The 17,585-nt window shown below is 38.7% G+C and overlaps 1 protein-coding gene across 1 annotated transcript; it reads left to right on the top strand.

The window, feature by feature from the left end:
• Positions 1 to 10,563: 10,563 nt before the first annotated feature.
• Positions 10,564 to 14,228, top strand: LOC113090514 (polycomb protein eed). The gene is made up of 12 exons (XM_026256299.1): positions 10,564 to 10,721; positions 11,195 to 11,347; positions 11,641 to 11,733; positions 11,820 to 11,885; positions 12,027 to 12,152; positions 12,293 to 12,374; positions 12,448 to 12,539; positions 13,051 to 13,184; positions 13,277 to 13,382; positions 13,490 to 13,648; positions 13,775 to 13,848; positions 13,960 to 14,228. Exons 1-12 carry the CDS (start codon positions 10,605 to 10,607, stop codon positions 14,084 to 14,086), a joined length of 1,329 nt encoding a protein of 442 aa, XP_026112084.1. The 5' UTR covers positions 10,564 to 10,604; the 3' UTR covers positions 14,087 to 14,228.
• The last annotated feature ends 3,357 nt before the right edge of the window (positions 14,229 to 17,585 follow it).

Below are 17,585 nucleotides of genomic sequence, written 5' to 3'. Positions count from 1 at the left end.
GAGCTGAAACGCTCCTTTCATCTGATTGGTCGGATCGCTCCGCCTACAACTTCTTCTTACATTCTTTCAGAATAAGAGTCTTATAAGAGTAGTGTCTGAAACCACCGCTCACTGTTAATTAACATAATATTTGAGTCAGATGTTGCTGCGCACATAATTCGTGCTGCTGTGACTTGCAAGTCACGCCTTTAAATTATTTCTAGGTTATAGTATTGTATGAATATTGTCCCACTGTAAATACAGTGCAAATAGTTTTGTCTCCTTGGATAAAAGTGAAGAGGAAATAAAAGACTGAACAGTTCCATGATAATATGTCTGTAACATTTACCACTCTCATCTTTTAAGTCAAAAGGCACTAGGTAGGTGTGTGTGACATTAATAATTAATTGTGGAAATTAATATAGTTAAATTTATGAAATAAATTAGTAATATTCGTTTTATTACATACTAAATTGAATGGTTTTTCTTTTAGTCTTCTTTGTTGGCCTTGAGAAAGCCAACATATATTTGAACATTATTATCATTTATTATGAGAGTAATTGACAAGGACTAAAATTTTAATGTTTCACCAAATTTCCTTCTCAAAAAATCCTAGTGACTTTCATTATCTGAGCAATGAAGGTCTTACACTTAATGTCCACTAGAGGGGGAGACAGGATTTCTATTTACGTAAAATGGCAAATAAATACATTAATTTCATGTGTACTACCATGAATATGCCATATCTGTGTACAAGAATAAACTTCACACTTCAAGCTGTACTTTAAAACTTCCCATTCTGGCTTTTTCAACCTACCTCCAAATGTATTTTAATATATTTTTTATTCACACTGGTTTATGCATTTAATGTTTGTCCATCTAGAACTTTTATTTTTCATGAGCTGTACATTTTAAGATGTACTCAGTGTTGATAAATCACATGCACTGAATGTAAATGGATGGCTAAACTTAGCTAAACTTGTCCAGTGTCCTGCAAAGTTTAGCTACCCCAAATAAGCACACCTAAGCTAAGCAAGGTCTTCAGGATCAGTAGCAATGTCCAAGCAAGTGTGTTGGAACTGAACTCTGCAGAACATGGTTCTCCCGGTTCAGGACTGGGTTTTAAATCTATAAATGAATTTGTACAGTTGGGTGTCTGCATGCAGAGGTGTACTTCAGTAAGTACAATGTAAACTGTAATCTATAAAGACAAATCTTCAGATAAGCATTAAGGCCACTGCCTTGAGGTCTCCATCCATTGGTCAAAACAGACCTCGCACCCCACCACACTCCTGCTAGCTGTCAACATTAATTGCGGCTGGTGCCAAATAAAAATTATTATGTATCCCTTGTGCATTGTTCAAATTCACTACCCTTTCGTTATGTTCGGGATGAAAACATTCACTCAATTAAACTGCTATAAGCATTAGATAAACATTTTTTCCCCTAATTTATTGTTGGTGGATGTTTTTTTTTTCACTGACTTCCATTATAATTACATTTTTGATTGCAAAGCCATGAAACATAATCATGCATTCTTGATTGTTTGTGGTTTTCCCTGTTGGGAAGAGGTAAAATTTGTTATTTTTTTTTTACAGTTGATCACTAGGTGGGACCATCAACCCTTTAGATAGGCCTGTGCAAAAAAAAGCTTAGTTTCTGACTTGTATATAGAGTTATGTGGAGTATAACAGCAAATTATATTGTGTGTATGTGTGTAGGAGAGAGAGAGAGAGAGAGAGAGAGAGAGAGAGAGAGAGAGACTTTTGCGCACTTATCTTGATGTATTTGAGAAAATCTAAATGTACACCTCAGCTCTCAGAACTACATGGGGTAAACAAAAGTGTATTTATGCACCTGCTGCCTTTTAATGGTGGTGATAAGTATAGACTAAACAAAAACAGTACATGGATTTAAACACTTGCATGCCATCCTTCTGGTCATTTGATGGTGAGAAGAGCAGCAAGCAATACGAGAAAGGGCTTGACTTGAACCAGAGTTTTAGAAATGATTATGCAGCTTGACCCCTCCAGCGAGTTGCTGCTTATTTGAAGTTGGTATTGCATTTTGGTCCATAATCAATTATGTTCAAAGTAGTTTTTTTATAAGATTTAAAGGTTTTAAACTGGCTTCACCATCAAGAAAAGACAAGTATTTCACACATAGGCCCTCCGTTCTTTTCACCATCAAAAGTCAGCAGGTGCATAAACACACTTCTTTTTTTTATTGTTTAGTCCATGTAGTTCTGAGAGCATGAGGTGCATATTTGGATTTTTTCAGATACATCAAGGTAAGTAAACAAAGGTCTCTCCCACACTCTCTCTCTCTCTCTCAAACACACACACACACACACACACACACACACACTATAATTTGCTGTTAAACTCCATATAACTCTATATACAGGCCAGAAACTAAGCCTTTTTTTGCACAGGCCTAAAGGGTTAATGGTCCCACCTAGTGATCAACTGTAAAAATAACAAATGTTACCTCTTCCCAACAGGGGAAACCACCAACAATCAAGAGTGCATGATTATATGGTGTCATGGCTTTGCAATCAAAAAATGTCGTTATAATGGAAGTCAATGGGACAAAAACAGCCACCAACAATAAATCAGGGAGAAAAAATTAAAATCTAATGCTGCACAAAACTAACAATACATCAAATTTAATCTACAGTTACTAATCTTTGACATGCCCAAGACTGTCATAAAAGGTAAAAAAAAAATATCCAGTCCACAATTACTTTTTATATTGAAAATATGTCATTTTGTGTGTGTTTTTTCTTCCCAAATCAGTGACATAATTTATGAACTTGGTAATTAAAGAGTTAAAATCTTGGATTTTCTTTTTAAACATTTGGTAGTTTTGATCAGGACTGAGGGTGATTAATAGATTTATGCAAAAAAAAAAATCTTTATCTGAGACATTTTTACAGCATTTTAATTTAGTGGGTGTTTTCATCCCAAACATAACAAAAGGGTAGTGAATTTACCCACAGTATACTGTTGAGTTTTTGAAAAATTTCAAGCATTTTCCCAAAATAAGTGTAAAAATAAGATTTGTCACCAATCATTCCATTAGCTGCAACACAGAGAAAGTTGTGGCCAAAATAAGACTCAACTTTACCCCCTAGTGGACGAAAACGTCCCCAACAACGCATATGGGGTACTATGTAACAGCAAGTCATTTGTGCAAGTACATTTGACTTGCAGTTTTTCCAAAACTTAATCATTTTTATTTGGTACCAGCTGCAGTAGTTAATGTTGTTTTATATTATACAGCTATCATTGAGCTAAGGTATACCCCCCTACCACCCCATCTATCATTGAAGAACCTGTGTTACACATATATGGCATATTCATGGTAGTACACATGAAATTAATGTATTTATCTGTCATTTAAACTTACATAAACAGAAATCCTGTCTCCTCCTCTAGTGGACCTTAAGTGTAAGACCTTCATCGCTCAGATAATGAAAGTCACTAGGATTTTTTGAGAAGGAAAAAGTCTGACCAGTTACAGCAACGAGTCAAACGAGTCTGAAGATCTGAGCTGAATTTGGTGAAACAATAAAATTTTAGTCGTTGTCAAGGCCAACAAAGAAGACTAAAAGAGAAACATCATTCAATTTTGTCTGTAATAAAACTAATAATTCTAATTTATTTAATAAATTTAACTATATTAATTTCCACAATTAATTATTAATGTCACACACACCTACCTAGTGCCATTAGACTTAAAAGATGAGAGTGGTAAATGTTACAGACATATTATCATGGAAATGTTCAGTCTATTATTGATTTTTATCTCCACTTCACTTTTATCCCAGGAGACAGAACTATTTGCACTGTATTTACAGTGGGACAATATTCATACAATACTATAACCTAGAAATAATTTAAAGGGGTGACTTGCAAGTCGCAACAACGCGAATTATGTGTCTACATCTGGTTTCAGATATTGCTCTTGTAAGACTCTTATTCTGAAAGACTGAGGAGCCCGAGTAGAAGGCGGATCGATCCGACCAATCAGATGAAAGAAGCGTTTCAGCTCCGCCCACAAGTGCGAATGAAATATTGAAGCCATAAGCCGTTTTTTAAACCCAAAACGACAAAATGAGAAATCAAGTCAAAAACTCATTTTCCGTTTGTTAACCTAGATGGAATAACGAATAAACGAGCCATTTTTCCATTTCTCGTTATTTAATTCATGTTATCTCACTTGAATCCTCTTGAGTTTTTCGTTTTCTGTTTTTTAATTTGAAACGGATTTGGAATGGACGGAAGATACCCTGATTCAGTTATCTGTTAAACTCCATATAACTCTATATACAGGCCAGAAACTAAGCCTTTTTTTGCCCAGGCCTAAAGGGTTAATGGTCCCACCTAGTGATCAACTGTAAAAATAACAAATGTTACCTCTTCCCAACAGGGGAAACCACCAACAATCAAGAGTGCATGATTATATGGTGTCATGGCTTTGCAATCAAAAAATGTCGTTATAATGGAAGTCAATGGGACAAAAACAGCCACCAACAATAAATCAGGGAGAAAAAATTAAAATCTAATGCTGCACAAAACTAACAATACATCAAATTTAATCTACAGTTACTAATCTTTGACATGCCCAAGACTGTCATAAAAGGTAAAAAAAAAAATCCAGTCCACAATTACTTTTTATATTGAAAATATGTCATTTTGTGTGTGTTTTTTCTTCCCAAATCAGTGACATAATTTATGAACTTGGTAATTAAAGAGTTAAAATCTTGGATTTTCTTTTTAAACATTTGGTAGTTTTGATCAGGACTGAGGGTGATTAATAGATTTATGCAAAAAAAAAATCTTTATCTGAGACATTTTTACAGCATTTTAATTTAGTGGGTGTTTTCATCCCAAACATAACAAAAGGGTAGTGAATTTACCCACAGTATACTGTTGAGTTTTTGAAAAATTTCAAGCATTTTCCCAAAATAAGTGTAAAAATAAGATTTGTCACCAATCATTCCATTAGCTGCAACACAGAGAAAGTTGTGGCCAAAATAAGACTCAACTTTACCCCCTAGTGGACGAAAACGTCCCCAACAACGCATATGGGGTACTATGTAACAGCAAGTCATTTGTGCAAGTACATTTGACTTGCAGTTTTTCCAAAACTTAATCATTTTTATTTGGTACCAGCTGCAGTAGTTAATGTTGTTTTATATTATACAGCTATCATTGAGCTAAGGTATACCCCCCTACCACCCCATCTATCATTGAAGAACCTGTGTTACACATATATGGCATATTCATGGTAGTACACATGAAATTAATGTATTTATCTGTCATTTAAACTTACATAAACAGAAATCCTGTCTCCTCCTCTAGTGGACCTTAAGTGTAAGACCTTCATCGCTCAGATAATGAAAGTCACTAGGATTTTTTGAGAAGGAAAAAGTCTGACCAGTTACAGCAACGAGTCAAACGAGTCTGAAGATCTGAGCTGAATTTGGTGAAACAATAAAATTTTAGTCGTTGTCAAGGCCAACAAAGAAGACTAAAAGAGAAACATCATTCAATTTTGTCTGTAATAAAACTAATAATTCTAATTTATTTAATAAATTTAACTATATTAATTTCCACAATTAATTATTAATGTCACACACAGCTACCTAGTGCCATTAGACTTAAAAGATGAGAGTGGTAAATGTTACAGACATATTATCATGGAAATGTTCAGTCTATTATTGATTTTTATTTCCACTTCACTTTTATCCCAGGAGACAGAACTATTTGCACTGTATTTACAGTGGGACAATATTCATACAATACTATAACCTAGAAATAATTTAAAGGGGTGACTTGCAAGTCGCAACAACGCGAATTATGTGTCTACATCTGGTTTCAGATATTGCTCTTGTAAGACTCTTATTCTGAAAGACTGAGGAGACCAAGTTGAAGGCGGAGCGATCCGACCAATCAGATGAAAGGAGCGTTTCAGCTCCGCCCACAAGTGCGAATGAAATATTCAAGCCATAAGCCGTTTTTTAAACCCAAAACGACAAAACGAGAAATCAAGTCAAAAACTCATTTTCCGTTTGTTAACGTAGATGGAATAACGAATAAACGAGCCATTTTTCCATTTCTCGTTATTTAATTCATGTTCTCTCACTTGAATCCTCTTGAGTTTTTCGTTTTTTTGTTTTTTAATTTGAAACGGATTTGGAATGGACGGAAGATACCCTGATTCCCCTTTCATCCGTTTTGTACTGCATGCACAAGCAGCAACTGCAAGCTCAGTTTATTTTCACCAGGAGAGAAGCGGCAGACAGCAGAGTTTATTAATCCTGCGAATTCTTTGCTAGTGGTGCTTGTAAATTAAAATAAGTTAAGTTTTCCCCGTAATTAGTCTTCTTTAAATGTTTTAATTATAGGCTATAGGCTACTTAGAATTATGAACTGAATTCACGAATTCCAGATAATGAGTTCAGACTGGAAACACTGCACCTCTGGTTGATTTCATTTGAATTACATAGGCCTAAATATAAAATTATTGTTATTATTATTCTATTTAAATGGCTTATTTTAAAAGTAGGCATGTCCAGCTAGACATGGTTCGTCTGATGCATGAGCCTGGTTCAATTCTGACGTTTCAGAAAGAAGTTAATGTAGACCGAGATGGCAGAAAGCACATCCTGTTGAGTTTTGTAAGGTTTTCATGTTATTCAGGGTGTCTTACGACCCAAACTGACGTAGCTGAAGCTCTTTCCTCTTGTTATCGGGATGGAAGCTGTGGATCGGGATCCGCCGATCGGAGAAGTGCAGCAGACTACACTCTACAAGATAAAGCTTCAGTTGCTGTTGTTTGTATAGCAAATGAAAACATGTTAGGCTGTGAGGTTTTTCTTAAGCAGGCATAGAATAAAATTAGAAGGCTAAATAAAATCTGCACATTTCATGTCATTGTAGATCTTACAGTAAAATTCAAATGTCATTGAATAAATTAATTTCTGTTTGGTCAAAAAAAAATAAAAATAAAAATAAAAATATATATATATATATATATATATATATATATAGCTCTTATGGAGATTAAGTCTCGGTCCGCCTACAACAGGAGACCCACTGCCTGTTTGAATAGAGCTCTGGAGCGCACGCCGCCCTGGCGATTTATGTACGAGACCACAGACATGTTGTCGGTTTGAATCAGTACATGTTTCCGCTCCAATTTTGACTTAAAGGCTTGCAGGGATATTAGGACACCGCTTCCATTATTCCAAACGGTTTATGTGCCACCTTCTCTGTGACTCTGACCACAGGCCCAGACGCACTGCTCCCCAGTCTAGATTCGCAGAGAAAAGAACTCCTGGGCTGAACATATCCGGGCTGTTCCACGGTCTCAGAGTGCTGACGCAACTGTGAATGACCGTATGTGCTTGTGGACCGAAGACCACGTCCTCGGCGGAACTCGAGTTACAGCCAAAACTGTAGTGGCCGCAATGTAGCAGACCCAGATGGCACACCGAAGAAGCTGCCGCCATCATGAAATGCTCTAGAGAGAGATGGGCTCGCATCGCCATCGAGTCCAAACATATTCCCAGATATGTTACAGTCTGACTTGTAAAAACACGCTCTTCTGCATATTCACACGCAGTCCCAGCGTATCCAAACGGCGAAGCATTGTTTCCACGTGACTGAAAGCACATCTCTTGAATGGGCTAAAATCAGCCAATCGTCCAGATAATTCAACATGCACATTCCGCTCGATCTGAGGGGAAATTTCGCTCTAACGCTCTCTCTCGAGCAGACTGAGAACTTCCTGTCGCAGAACAGGACGGTTTTGGGGCAAAGTCAGTGACGGGACCACGCCATTGAAGCTGGGAGGTCTGTGTTTGAATTGGAGAGAATATCCGTCGTGAATTATTCCCAGTATCCACGGTGAAACGCCCGGGATAGCCCTCTTACCGTCCATGAGATGACACCGCGGACACGTTACCTCTACAGCCACTGATGGCTTATTTTGATCAGGGCCCTGCCCCCGCGAGGCTGGAAGCATTGGCGGGAGGGCGGGCGCGTCGCGTAATGGTGTGACATTCTTGTACCATCGAGAGGCCATTATAATCATGGACTGTGGCTCTGCGCTGTTTGAGACAGGACGAGTGACACAATGTTGGGTGTAAGAATTTGTATACATGCTTCTATAGTACAATTTTTACTCACAAAAACATCATATAAACACATATAGCAATCATCACCCATAGTGATGTGGGAGACATGATGCATGTGTCTTTGTGGTGTTGGCATTCTCGCTCCTTCGCGAGGCCATTATAATCATAGATTGTGGCTCTGCACTGTTCTGAGACAGGTCGAGTGACACAGTGATGAGTGTAAGAGGAAGTAAAGCTCTTTCGTTGATTGTATAATGCTTTTATTGTGGAACTCACACAAACAGCATTTAAACAGACATAGCAATCGTCACCCGAAGAAAAATGGGGGACATGATGCATCTGAACATGGAGGGTGACACCGTGTTTATGTGGTGTTGGCACTCTCGCTAGGCCATTATAATCATGGGTTGTGGTTTAGCGCTGCTATGAGACAGGGCAAGTGACACAGTGTTGAGTGTAAGAGAAGAAAAGCTCTTTTGTTGATTGTGTACATGCTTCTATTGTGGAACTCACACAAACGGCATTTAAACACACATAGCAATCGTCGCCCGAAGGAAATGGGGGACATGATGCATTTGAACATGGCGCTTGGGGGCAGGGCCTCCCACGCACTCACTCTTTCACCGTCAGGGAGACGGCTCGATGGCGTGCTGGCTCTCTCCGGGTGCGGGGTCCTCAACTGACCCTGACGTTTCCTTCCAGGCTCTTACCATTGCTGGTTTCGGCCGAAACGAGTGTCCGGTTCAGAGCGGGGTGCCACTGTGGGCTATTTAGCTGGTTTTAGAGCCTGACGAGGTGCATAAGAACCTCGCAGAAGAAGACTGGAGTGAGCGGCGGGGCATCACGTGGCTCATCGCCTTGGCGCGCTTTCTGCATCTCTGAGAAAAGCTCCATGACGTCATCAATGAGGCCGGAGGGAGCAACTGGAACGTTTAGGGGCGTCTTATGGTCCGCGTCTTTCAGGACAGCTAGGGTAAGCCATAGGTGCCTGTAAGGACGACCATGAGCCCCATGAAACGGCTGAGCAGAGCGCTAGTAGCCATCAGCGCGAGATCATTTGCCGCGCGCAGATCCCTGATGACGTCAGCGCTACTGTGCCGCCGTCTGCCTGAAACACCTTGAGTATTGCCCTGGCATGAAGAACAGAAGCGGTCTTCCCACAGAAGTATAGGCTTTGTTCGTCTAAGGGCCGTAAACTGCACGGCTTGGAAGGCAGGCTGTGGTCTGAACCAAATGCAGAGGGAGACGGGCACAGGTGTCCGGTAACGGTCTCCTCGACGGGGGGAGGGTTTCAGCCCCATCCTCGTGCGTGAACATGGCCTGCGTAGCAGAGTGGGTGCGCGCCGATTGGGGTGCAGCCCACGACTTCACCATGAGCTCTTGCACGGCTCAATGCTGTCTGGTAGCAGCTTGACTGGAGGAGCCACGAGTCCAGTTACCTTTCACAGGCTCGTCAGGTGCGTTGTAAGTGAGACCCAGCTCCGTGACGGCCTTTCCGATGACCCTGATGAGCTCCTCCTGGGCATATCAAAGGCAGCAAAGGATACATCTATGCTGCCTTCAAAAATCGGCCAGATGAAGGCATCTCAGGAGACAGGAAGTGAAGCTAACATTGAATTCGGACGTGCCTTAATGCCTCACGGCCTTGGAATGCGTCCTCCGAAGGCAGCATTTTTCAGTTTTCGGATGCAGCCACAGACAGGTTGGTCACGTGACCCGGACGTAATAGTAAATATGGCCTATCAAAATAAAAGCCAAGCTTTTAGAACGGTCATAATCATAGATATACATAATAAAGGCCTAATGTATATATATGGTCATAATATGCAGCGCTAACGTTATACCAGAGTAACGTTAGAAGAAAAATCATTTAATAAATAGCCTTATATAAACCTGGACCGGAATAAATATGTTAGCAACAGTAGTTTATTACAGCTATTTAATATCGTGCCTATCCAGACATCACCAGTCACGTTTAATGAGCGCATTGTTTGGCTCAATACAGTTGGTAATATAGGTTAACCTAAGAACTTATTGTGTGTGCAGAGTTGTTACTGTTAGCGCTATATTATATAATTAAATTTATATTCAATGTGGTTTCCACCGTAATGGATAACTGTTCCCCCTTTCTACCAGCAGGTGGCAGTATTTAAATGACTGACTGTATGGTGTCTTTGGTAACTGTTTTAAATCAAGATTACTGATACAGATGTATTTATTGTTGTTCATTTTATTTTGTTTTTATTTGCCTAGTTATCATCATCATCATCATCATTCACCCAGCCCAGAGTTAAACCTGCTTCTGTTTTAACCTTTTTTTATAAAAAAACAAAAAACAAACTATCAAAACATACACGGACCCCGAAGACTCCCTCTGCTGTCGGTCAGAATTATAGCATTTGTCGTGCTGATTTGCAGCAGTATGACATGAGAGCATACGATTTGCTTTCCGGCAGTGTGCCATTGCTGGAGGAAGATGCGGAGGAAGATGTCTGAATCTCATGCCGAGGCGGGAAACGAGATGCCGAATAACAAAAAACAGAAATTAAGCAGTGATGAAAACAGCAACCCTGATCTGTCTGGAGACGACAATGTACGTTAATCGTGCACCGAATGTGTTTAATATGTGTATTTTTGCAGCTTTTCACGAATGAAGTTTCTCTTTGTCTCTCATAGCGTGTTTCTTATTAGCGTTAAATTATCTTTCGTTTACGCTGCTCAGTGTTTTTCATCATGATTTTAATGGACATTTAACATGCCCTGTGTTGTTATGTTATTAAACACACAGACGTGATTGTGTCATTGTTAAGAAGAAAGACCAGAATAATCTGACTACCTTCAATTAGTGTAGGTTTCATGATTGATGATGATTAAAACCAATAATAATAATAATATAAAGCATGACAGGTTTCTGTTAAGAGTTTATGTGAATACATTTGTTTCGGCCTCCATCGTGTGATCTGCTCTGGATCAGTCTATAAATTAAAAGTGTTTATTAAATTCTGCTCACATCGACTAAAGCGTGTTAATTCATAGTTTAACAATCGAATGTTTTCGATTTATCAGGATGATGCTGTCAGCATTGAAAGTGGCACCAACATGGAGCGACCCGACACTCCCACAAATACAGCCAATGCCCCGGGCAGGAAGAGCTGGGGCAAAGGCAAGTGGAAGTCCAAGAAATGCAAATATTCCTTCAAGTGTGTCAACAGTCTGAGGGTAAGAACAGAGCTTGTCTTATTATTGGGAGATGTGAGGGTCTGTAGTGCTTATTTTGGAAAAAGTGTAACAGCTAACTTTGATTACGTGAGGCACTTCATACAATCATACAATGTCCTCTGGTCTCCTTCCCTGCATACCACCAAAGCAGCGGCATTAACATTAGCCATTAACACTTCTTTTTGGCTTAAGCTTGCAGGCTTGCCTTTCTGTGGCTTTGGTAAGAAAGCCTGTGGTGTTTGTGTAGTGAATACTTGTGATGGCACTTTGATAGAGTTTTTTGTGATGTACAGGAGGATCATGGGCAGCCTTTATTTGGAGTGCAGTTTAACTGGCACAGTAAAGAGGGAGACCCACTGGTGTTTGCAACCGTTGGAAGCAACAGAGTGAGTGAAACTCAAGACTGTTAATGTTATTCATTAAACACTGTTTCTGCAGACTCCTTCATGGTGGGTGTATCTTGTTCTTGCAGGTCACTTTATATGAGTGTCATTCTCAAGGAGAGATTCGTCTCCTGCAGTCATATGTAGATGCTGATGTATCCTTTTCAGACACAGAGAATAAACTCGTTAAATGGTTGGGTTTTATCTTTGAGCAATGTCATTCTGCCTCTTTAAATCTGCCGCTGCAGATTTGGGCCAGTGTCTTTTGTTATTCCTTTGATTGTTGCACTGCCTAGGCAGATGAAAACTTCTACACTTGTGCTTGGACCTTCGACACGGGCACAAGTCACCCGCTGCTGGCTGTGGCGGGGTCACGCGGCATCATTCGCATCATCAACCACATCACCATGCAGTGTGTCAAAGTGAGTTTTGGAAGTTGCCACAACGAATTGAATGTCAATGCATATTGAATTGCTATTATTTGAAACAACCTTACCTGCATTAGTGTGCGACTGCTGCTACTCCAAACAAGTTTATGCAGATTTTTTCATTTTATCTGCAGCATTATGTCGGCCATGGAAATGCAATCAATGAACTCAAATTTCATCCAAGGGATCCAAACCTTTTGCTGTCAGTTAGTAAAGGTAATGACCTTAAAACCAACACATACACATCGTTTAGAGCATGTTATTTCATAATTTGCTGTATGTTTGTCAGATCATGCACTGCGCCTTTGGAACATTCAGACAGACACTCTGGTGGCCATCTTTGGAGGTGTTGAAGGCCATCGTGATGAGGTCTTGAGTGCGGTGAGTTTAATGAGGCTTTGGCTGGTTGATGTTAAACTTAATTCATGGAGTATCATTGGTATTCTTGATCAGATTCACTTTTGTCACACTGCAGTTTGATTGTAATCATTATAGTTATTGTCTAATTCTAATAAATACTTCTGCTCATGCACAATTTCTCAAACTGGGGTTCATGAGTACAAAAAAGTAAATTGTCACATATTGCTGGACTTTAGATTTAGCAATCCTCCTATGCGTTTAGCCCCCCCCCCCCCATAGAATAATATATATATATATATATATATATATATATATATATACAGAATCTGAATTAAAATGTGTTTGATTTAAGCCTATATAAATATATAAATAAATAAATGGAAAACAAAAACAACGAAAAGAAACTGCTGGCTGACCCCTAGAGGGGTGGGGAAAACGTCTGTGGTCATTACCGCCCACAACTATACCGCCCATCACATTAGGCAGATGAAAAGTGTCTTTTTGTCACAAAATGTTTCTGTTGTGTTTTTAGGATTTTGACCTTCTTGGTGAGAAGATCATGTCCTGTGGGATGGATCATTCCTTGAAACTGTGGAGAATCAACTCTGAGAGGATGCAGAAAGCAATACGTGGTTCATATGAGTATAACCCCAGCAAAACCAACCGGTGAGTCCTCACTATTGCTCTTCATTGGGTTGTTCAGCAGTCTGTGTGTTTAGTATGTGGATTTAACAAGTCCTTTCACCATACATTTTTAGGCCTTTTGTGTCTCAGAAGATTCATTTCCCAGACTTTTCTACACGAGATATTCACAGGAACTATGTGGACTGTGTCCGCTGGCTTGGTGATTTGATTCTTTCAAAGGTACTTTTAGTAACACAAGAGCCAAAAACAGTAGTCATTATTAGTTACTCCGCAATAATGCTTATCATTTGTTAACTCACCATCATTCTTTTTCGGTCATATTTCAGTCATGTGAAAATGCTATTGTGTGTTGGAAACCTGGGAAAATGGAAGACGATATTGACCACATCAAACCGAATGAGTCTAATGTGACCATTCTGGGCCGCTTTGATTACAGTCAGTGTGACATTTGGTACATGCGTTTCTCGATGGACTTCTGGCAGAAGGTATGAGGTTCTTGATAGACATTCATTGTTTCATTGTGCACTAACGAACAATGTCATTAAATAGCATTAGTAAGAACATCTTATGTTAGCACAAGAATGAAGAGTGTGTATCTTTAATTTTCTCAGATGTTAGCTCTTGGAAATCAAGTCGGGAAGCTCTATGTTTGGGATCTGGAAGTAGAAGATCCTCATAAAGCAAAGTAATAATACATGTTTGTCGGGCATTTGTGCTTGAACTATCCACAACACCATATACAGCTTAATTTACCAGCATTGTACTTTTTAAATTCTGCCTTCTGTTTTGCATTCAGGTGTACCACACTTACCCTCCCTAAATGCACGTCGGCCATCAGGCAGACCAGTTTCAGCAGGGACAGCAGTATTCTTATCGCAGTGTGTGACGACGCATCGATCTGGCGCTGGGACCGACTGCGCTGATTTTTTTCATGTCATTGATTGTTGAAATTATTGATCAACGGGTTCTGTAGTCTTTGCTTTTGCCTTTTTCTGGATTTTGCTTTTGTCTTTTTTCCTTGCCATTCTCTTGTCTGACTTTAATAAAATCTATTTTTCTAATCTATTCCTTTCTCCCTTTTAAATTGTTGTGAAATTGTTTACATAAACCCAACACTTTTTCACATCAGATTTTTAAAGGGGACCTATTATGCAAAATTAACTTTTATAAGTTGTTTGAACACAGATGTGTATCCACAGTGTGTGTGAACAACCAGCCTATAATGGTTCTGGTAAAAATCCACCAATTTCTTTTTTTATTATCTCCATAAATCATATTCTCTCCAAATGAACGGTTCCAGTTTTACCCATAACTGTGCGTTCACACTGCCAGTGTCGAGTGTAAAAAAATCGCTCTGACCGCCCTGCTCACAATGCTGCAGAAGGATTAATGAGTGCTCTGACGTAGATCGAATGCTTATCTTGTATTTAAAGTGGCCGCAAAGCAAACAAACTTGTTAAACTTGTGCAGACTAACCACAATGAGGGTAACATTAAAAAGTCAACCTCATTAAATATTGTTGTGGATGAAGTATTAAGGTCCATTACCTAATAACCCTTTTGAAAATTAACCATGGTTTTACTACAAATAAAAACAAAAACCATGGTAACCACAAATTAACCATTGTTTTGCTATATTAACCATAGTTTAACCACTGTATTTGTAGTAAATATGTGGTTATACAAATAGTAGTCAACATGCCAAAAAACCATGGGTTGCTACAGTTTTAAATTATTTGTAAGGAAATGTATAAAGCACTATAAAAATACTCTGATGCAAGTAAAAGTCCTGCATAGAAAATGTTACTTGGTTAAATATAATCAAGTATAAACTACTTAATGTACGTATAAAGGAAATTTGTTAAAAAGTAAACTGGGACTACTGTAGACTAGTATTATAGTAGTAGTATATCATTAGATTATTCTTCTTCTATTGTTACCCAGCCAACACACCCACGCAGTGGCGGCTCCAGACAATTTTGATTGGGGGGGCAATGGGGGGTCCTGGTCATTTCAAGGGGGGTCTCATGAAAACCAACAAAAAATACAGTGCACCAACTAATAAGTAATAACTGCATATTACTGCTACTAAACAACAAAAACAACACAGCACATCAACTACTTTGTTTATAATTAATTAATCAATTGCAGTTTGCAAACAATATGCTCAAACTTTAAAGGGTTGGACCTAATCAATAAGTCCACCTTAAATATAGATACAAAACATAAAAAACTGATACACTGGAATATAGTGATTCATATTATTATTACTGTTGTAGTTGTTGTTGCCTAAAATCGAACACCTTTGCAATGTAAACAAATGACAGGCTACATTTGTTATTCATATCCTTCACACTGCACTTGGATGTCAGGTATATTATGCATTTTTTTATTGCCATTGATATTTTTTACATTTATTTCCAGAGAGATATTATTGAGTTTACAGGCTAATGTGGTCTTGCTGTTGTAAACACTGTTGCTATTGTAGAAAAAAAATAATATTTGCGTCACATTTAAAATGTAATTATATTTTAATTCATTTCTGAATAGTTTTTATTTTTAATTATAATGATAATTCAGAGAATGAGAAAATCTGAATAAGCCTTACCAGTGTTGTGATAATTATTTTTAAGGCACTCTATTTGTTAAAAAATAAATAAGTAACGTTAGTTTAATATAATAATAGTGTAGTCAAATAACATAAAAAAGACCAGACCCCTCGATGTCTGTGAAACTTTTCTCCCTCAAACAGCACTCTAGCGTTACTTCTACACACAGCAACATATCTGCATGTTCTCACATCACATCGTTCTTGTAAAATAACAATAAGTAAATAAACATCAAAATCACTTCGCTGAGAATGAAACACCACTTACCAGCTGCCGCTGTGTTGAAAATATCCTTTAGCAATTAAAAAATGCGCGTCGGATGAGGTCGTCGTAAGGTGAAAGGTCATCATGTTGGTCATTTTATTTACAGCCAAATTATTATTAATAAATTGTACTAATATTATGATTGGGCGTGGGCAGGCATTCACAAAAGGGAATGTTATTACAAAAAAAATCGAGGAGATTTTGCTTTGACAAAAGGGCACTTAAGGGGCAAAGAAGCAGGTGCTCAAGTGAACCGGTTCTTTCGGACAGTTCGATCAAATAAAACTAGTTGGGGAAAAAAAACGGTTCACCGGTTGTTTTGCGCTCGATGTAATGTCATTCGCGACGACTGCCCTTCTTTCAAGCCTTCGATTTACCTGCGCTCATAACACTAGCACAGAATCAGTTCAGAATCAATCATAAAAATAATCAGTTCAGGCGAGCTGTGAGTCAGTCTGCTTCACGCTGAATCACACATGCGCAGTATCACCAGCTCCTCGGTTCTCGAATCGGACGCGTCTGTCAGAAACGATTCTCGTTCAGTGTAAGAATAAATGTAGAATAATTATTATTTATTATTATTCTGCGTAGTTTGAAGATATTTTTATTATATTTATCCCGGATATATATATATATATATATATATATATATATATATATATATATATATATATATATATATATAAAATCAGGAAGAGGGTGGGGGGTCAAATGGGGGGTCAAGGCCGGTGCACCCACGTGGGGCCCAAAGGGGTTGCACCTGAGCTCATATCTGGGGCCCACCTGGGACCCCAGATATGAAGGGTTAATGATGTGGCCCAGATCGTACTTATCTACGTCTCTTATGGGTCACAATTGATATATATATGGGCTACCATATTTTTTGGTTTGGGTTTCTTATTTTACAGAAAACCCCCAAATACAAACATTCCATGTAATCCACTAAACGGTAAATTCAAGTCAAGTCACCTTTATTTATATAGCGCAGTGATCCTCAAATCTGGCTCGGGAGATCCACTTTCCTGCGAAGTTTAGTTCTAACCCTAATCAAACACGCATGAGTTTGCTAATCAGTGTCTTCAGGATCATCAGAAAATCGTAGGCAGGTGTGTTTAATTGGAGTCGGAGCTAAACTCTGCAGGAAACTGGATCTCGCGAGCAAGATTTGAGGATCACTGATATAGCGCTTTAAACAAAATACATTGCATCAAAGCAACTGAACAACATTCATTAGGAAAACAGCGTGTCAATAATGCAAAATGACAGTTAAAGGCAGTTCATCTTTGAATTCAGTGACGTCATCTCTGTTCAGTTTAAATAGTGGCTGTGCATTTATTTGCAATCAAGACAAGTGACCCCAACTAAGCAAGCCAGAGGCGACAACGGCAAGGAACCATTGGTGACAGAATGCAGAAAAAAAAAACCTTGGGAGAAACCATGCTCAGTTGGGGGGCCAGTTCTCCTCTGACCAGACAAAACCAGTAGTTCAATTCCAGGCTGAAGCAAAGTCAGATTGTGCAGAAGAATCATCTGTTTCCTGTGGTCTTGTC

This window comes from Carassius auratus, chromosome 1 (assembly GCF_003368295.1).
Source record: "Carassius auratus strain Wakin chromosome 1, ASM336829v1, whole genome shotgun sequence".
In the NCBI taxonomy this organism is placed as follows: domain Eukaryota; kingdom Metazoa; phylum Chordata; class Actinopteri; order Cypriniformes; family Cyprinidae; genus Carassius; species Carassius auratus.
Note: the sequence above shows the minus strand (reverse complement) of the source record. Positions and strands in the feature narration are given on the sequence as shown.

Bases quoted from the DNA above. Each gene is read 5' to 3' on its own strand.
- LOC113090514 (XM_026256299.1), top strand. From the start codon at position 10,605: ATGCGGAGGAAGATGTCTGAATCTCATGCCGAGGCGGGAAACGAGATG. The intron at 11,734-11,819 runs GTGAGTGAAACT...TTGTTCTTGCAG, and splicing joins CAACCGTTGGAAGCAACAGA to GTCACTTTATATGAGTGTCA. The intron at 13,649-13,774 runs GTATGAGGTTCT...TAATTTTCTCAG, and splicing joins CGATGGACTTCTGGCAGAAG to ATGTTAGCTCTTGGAAATCA.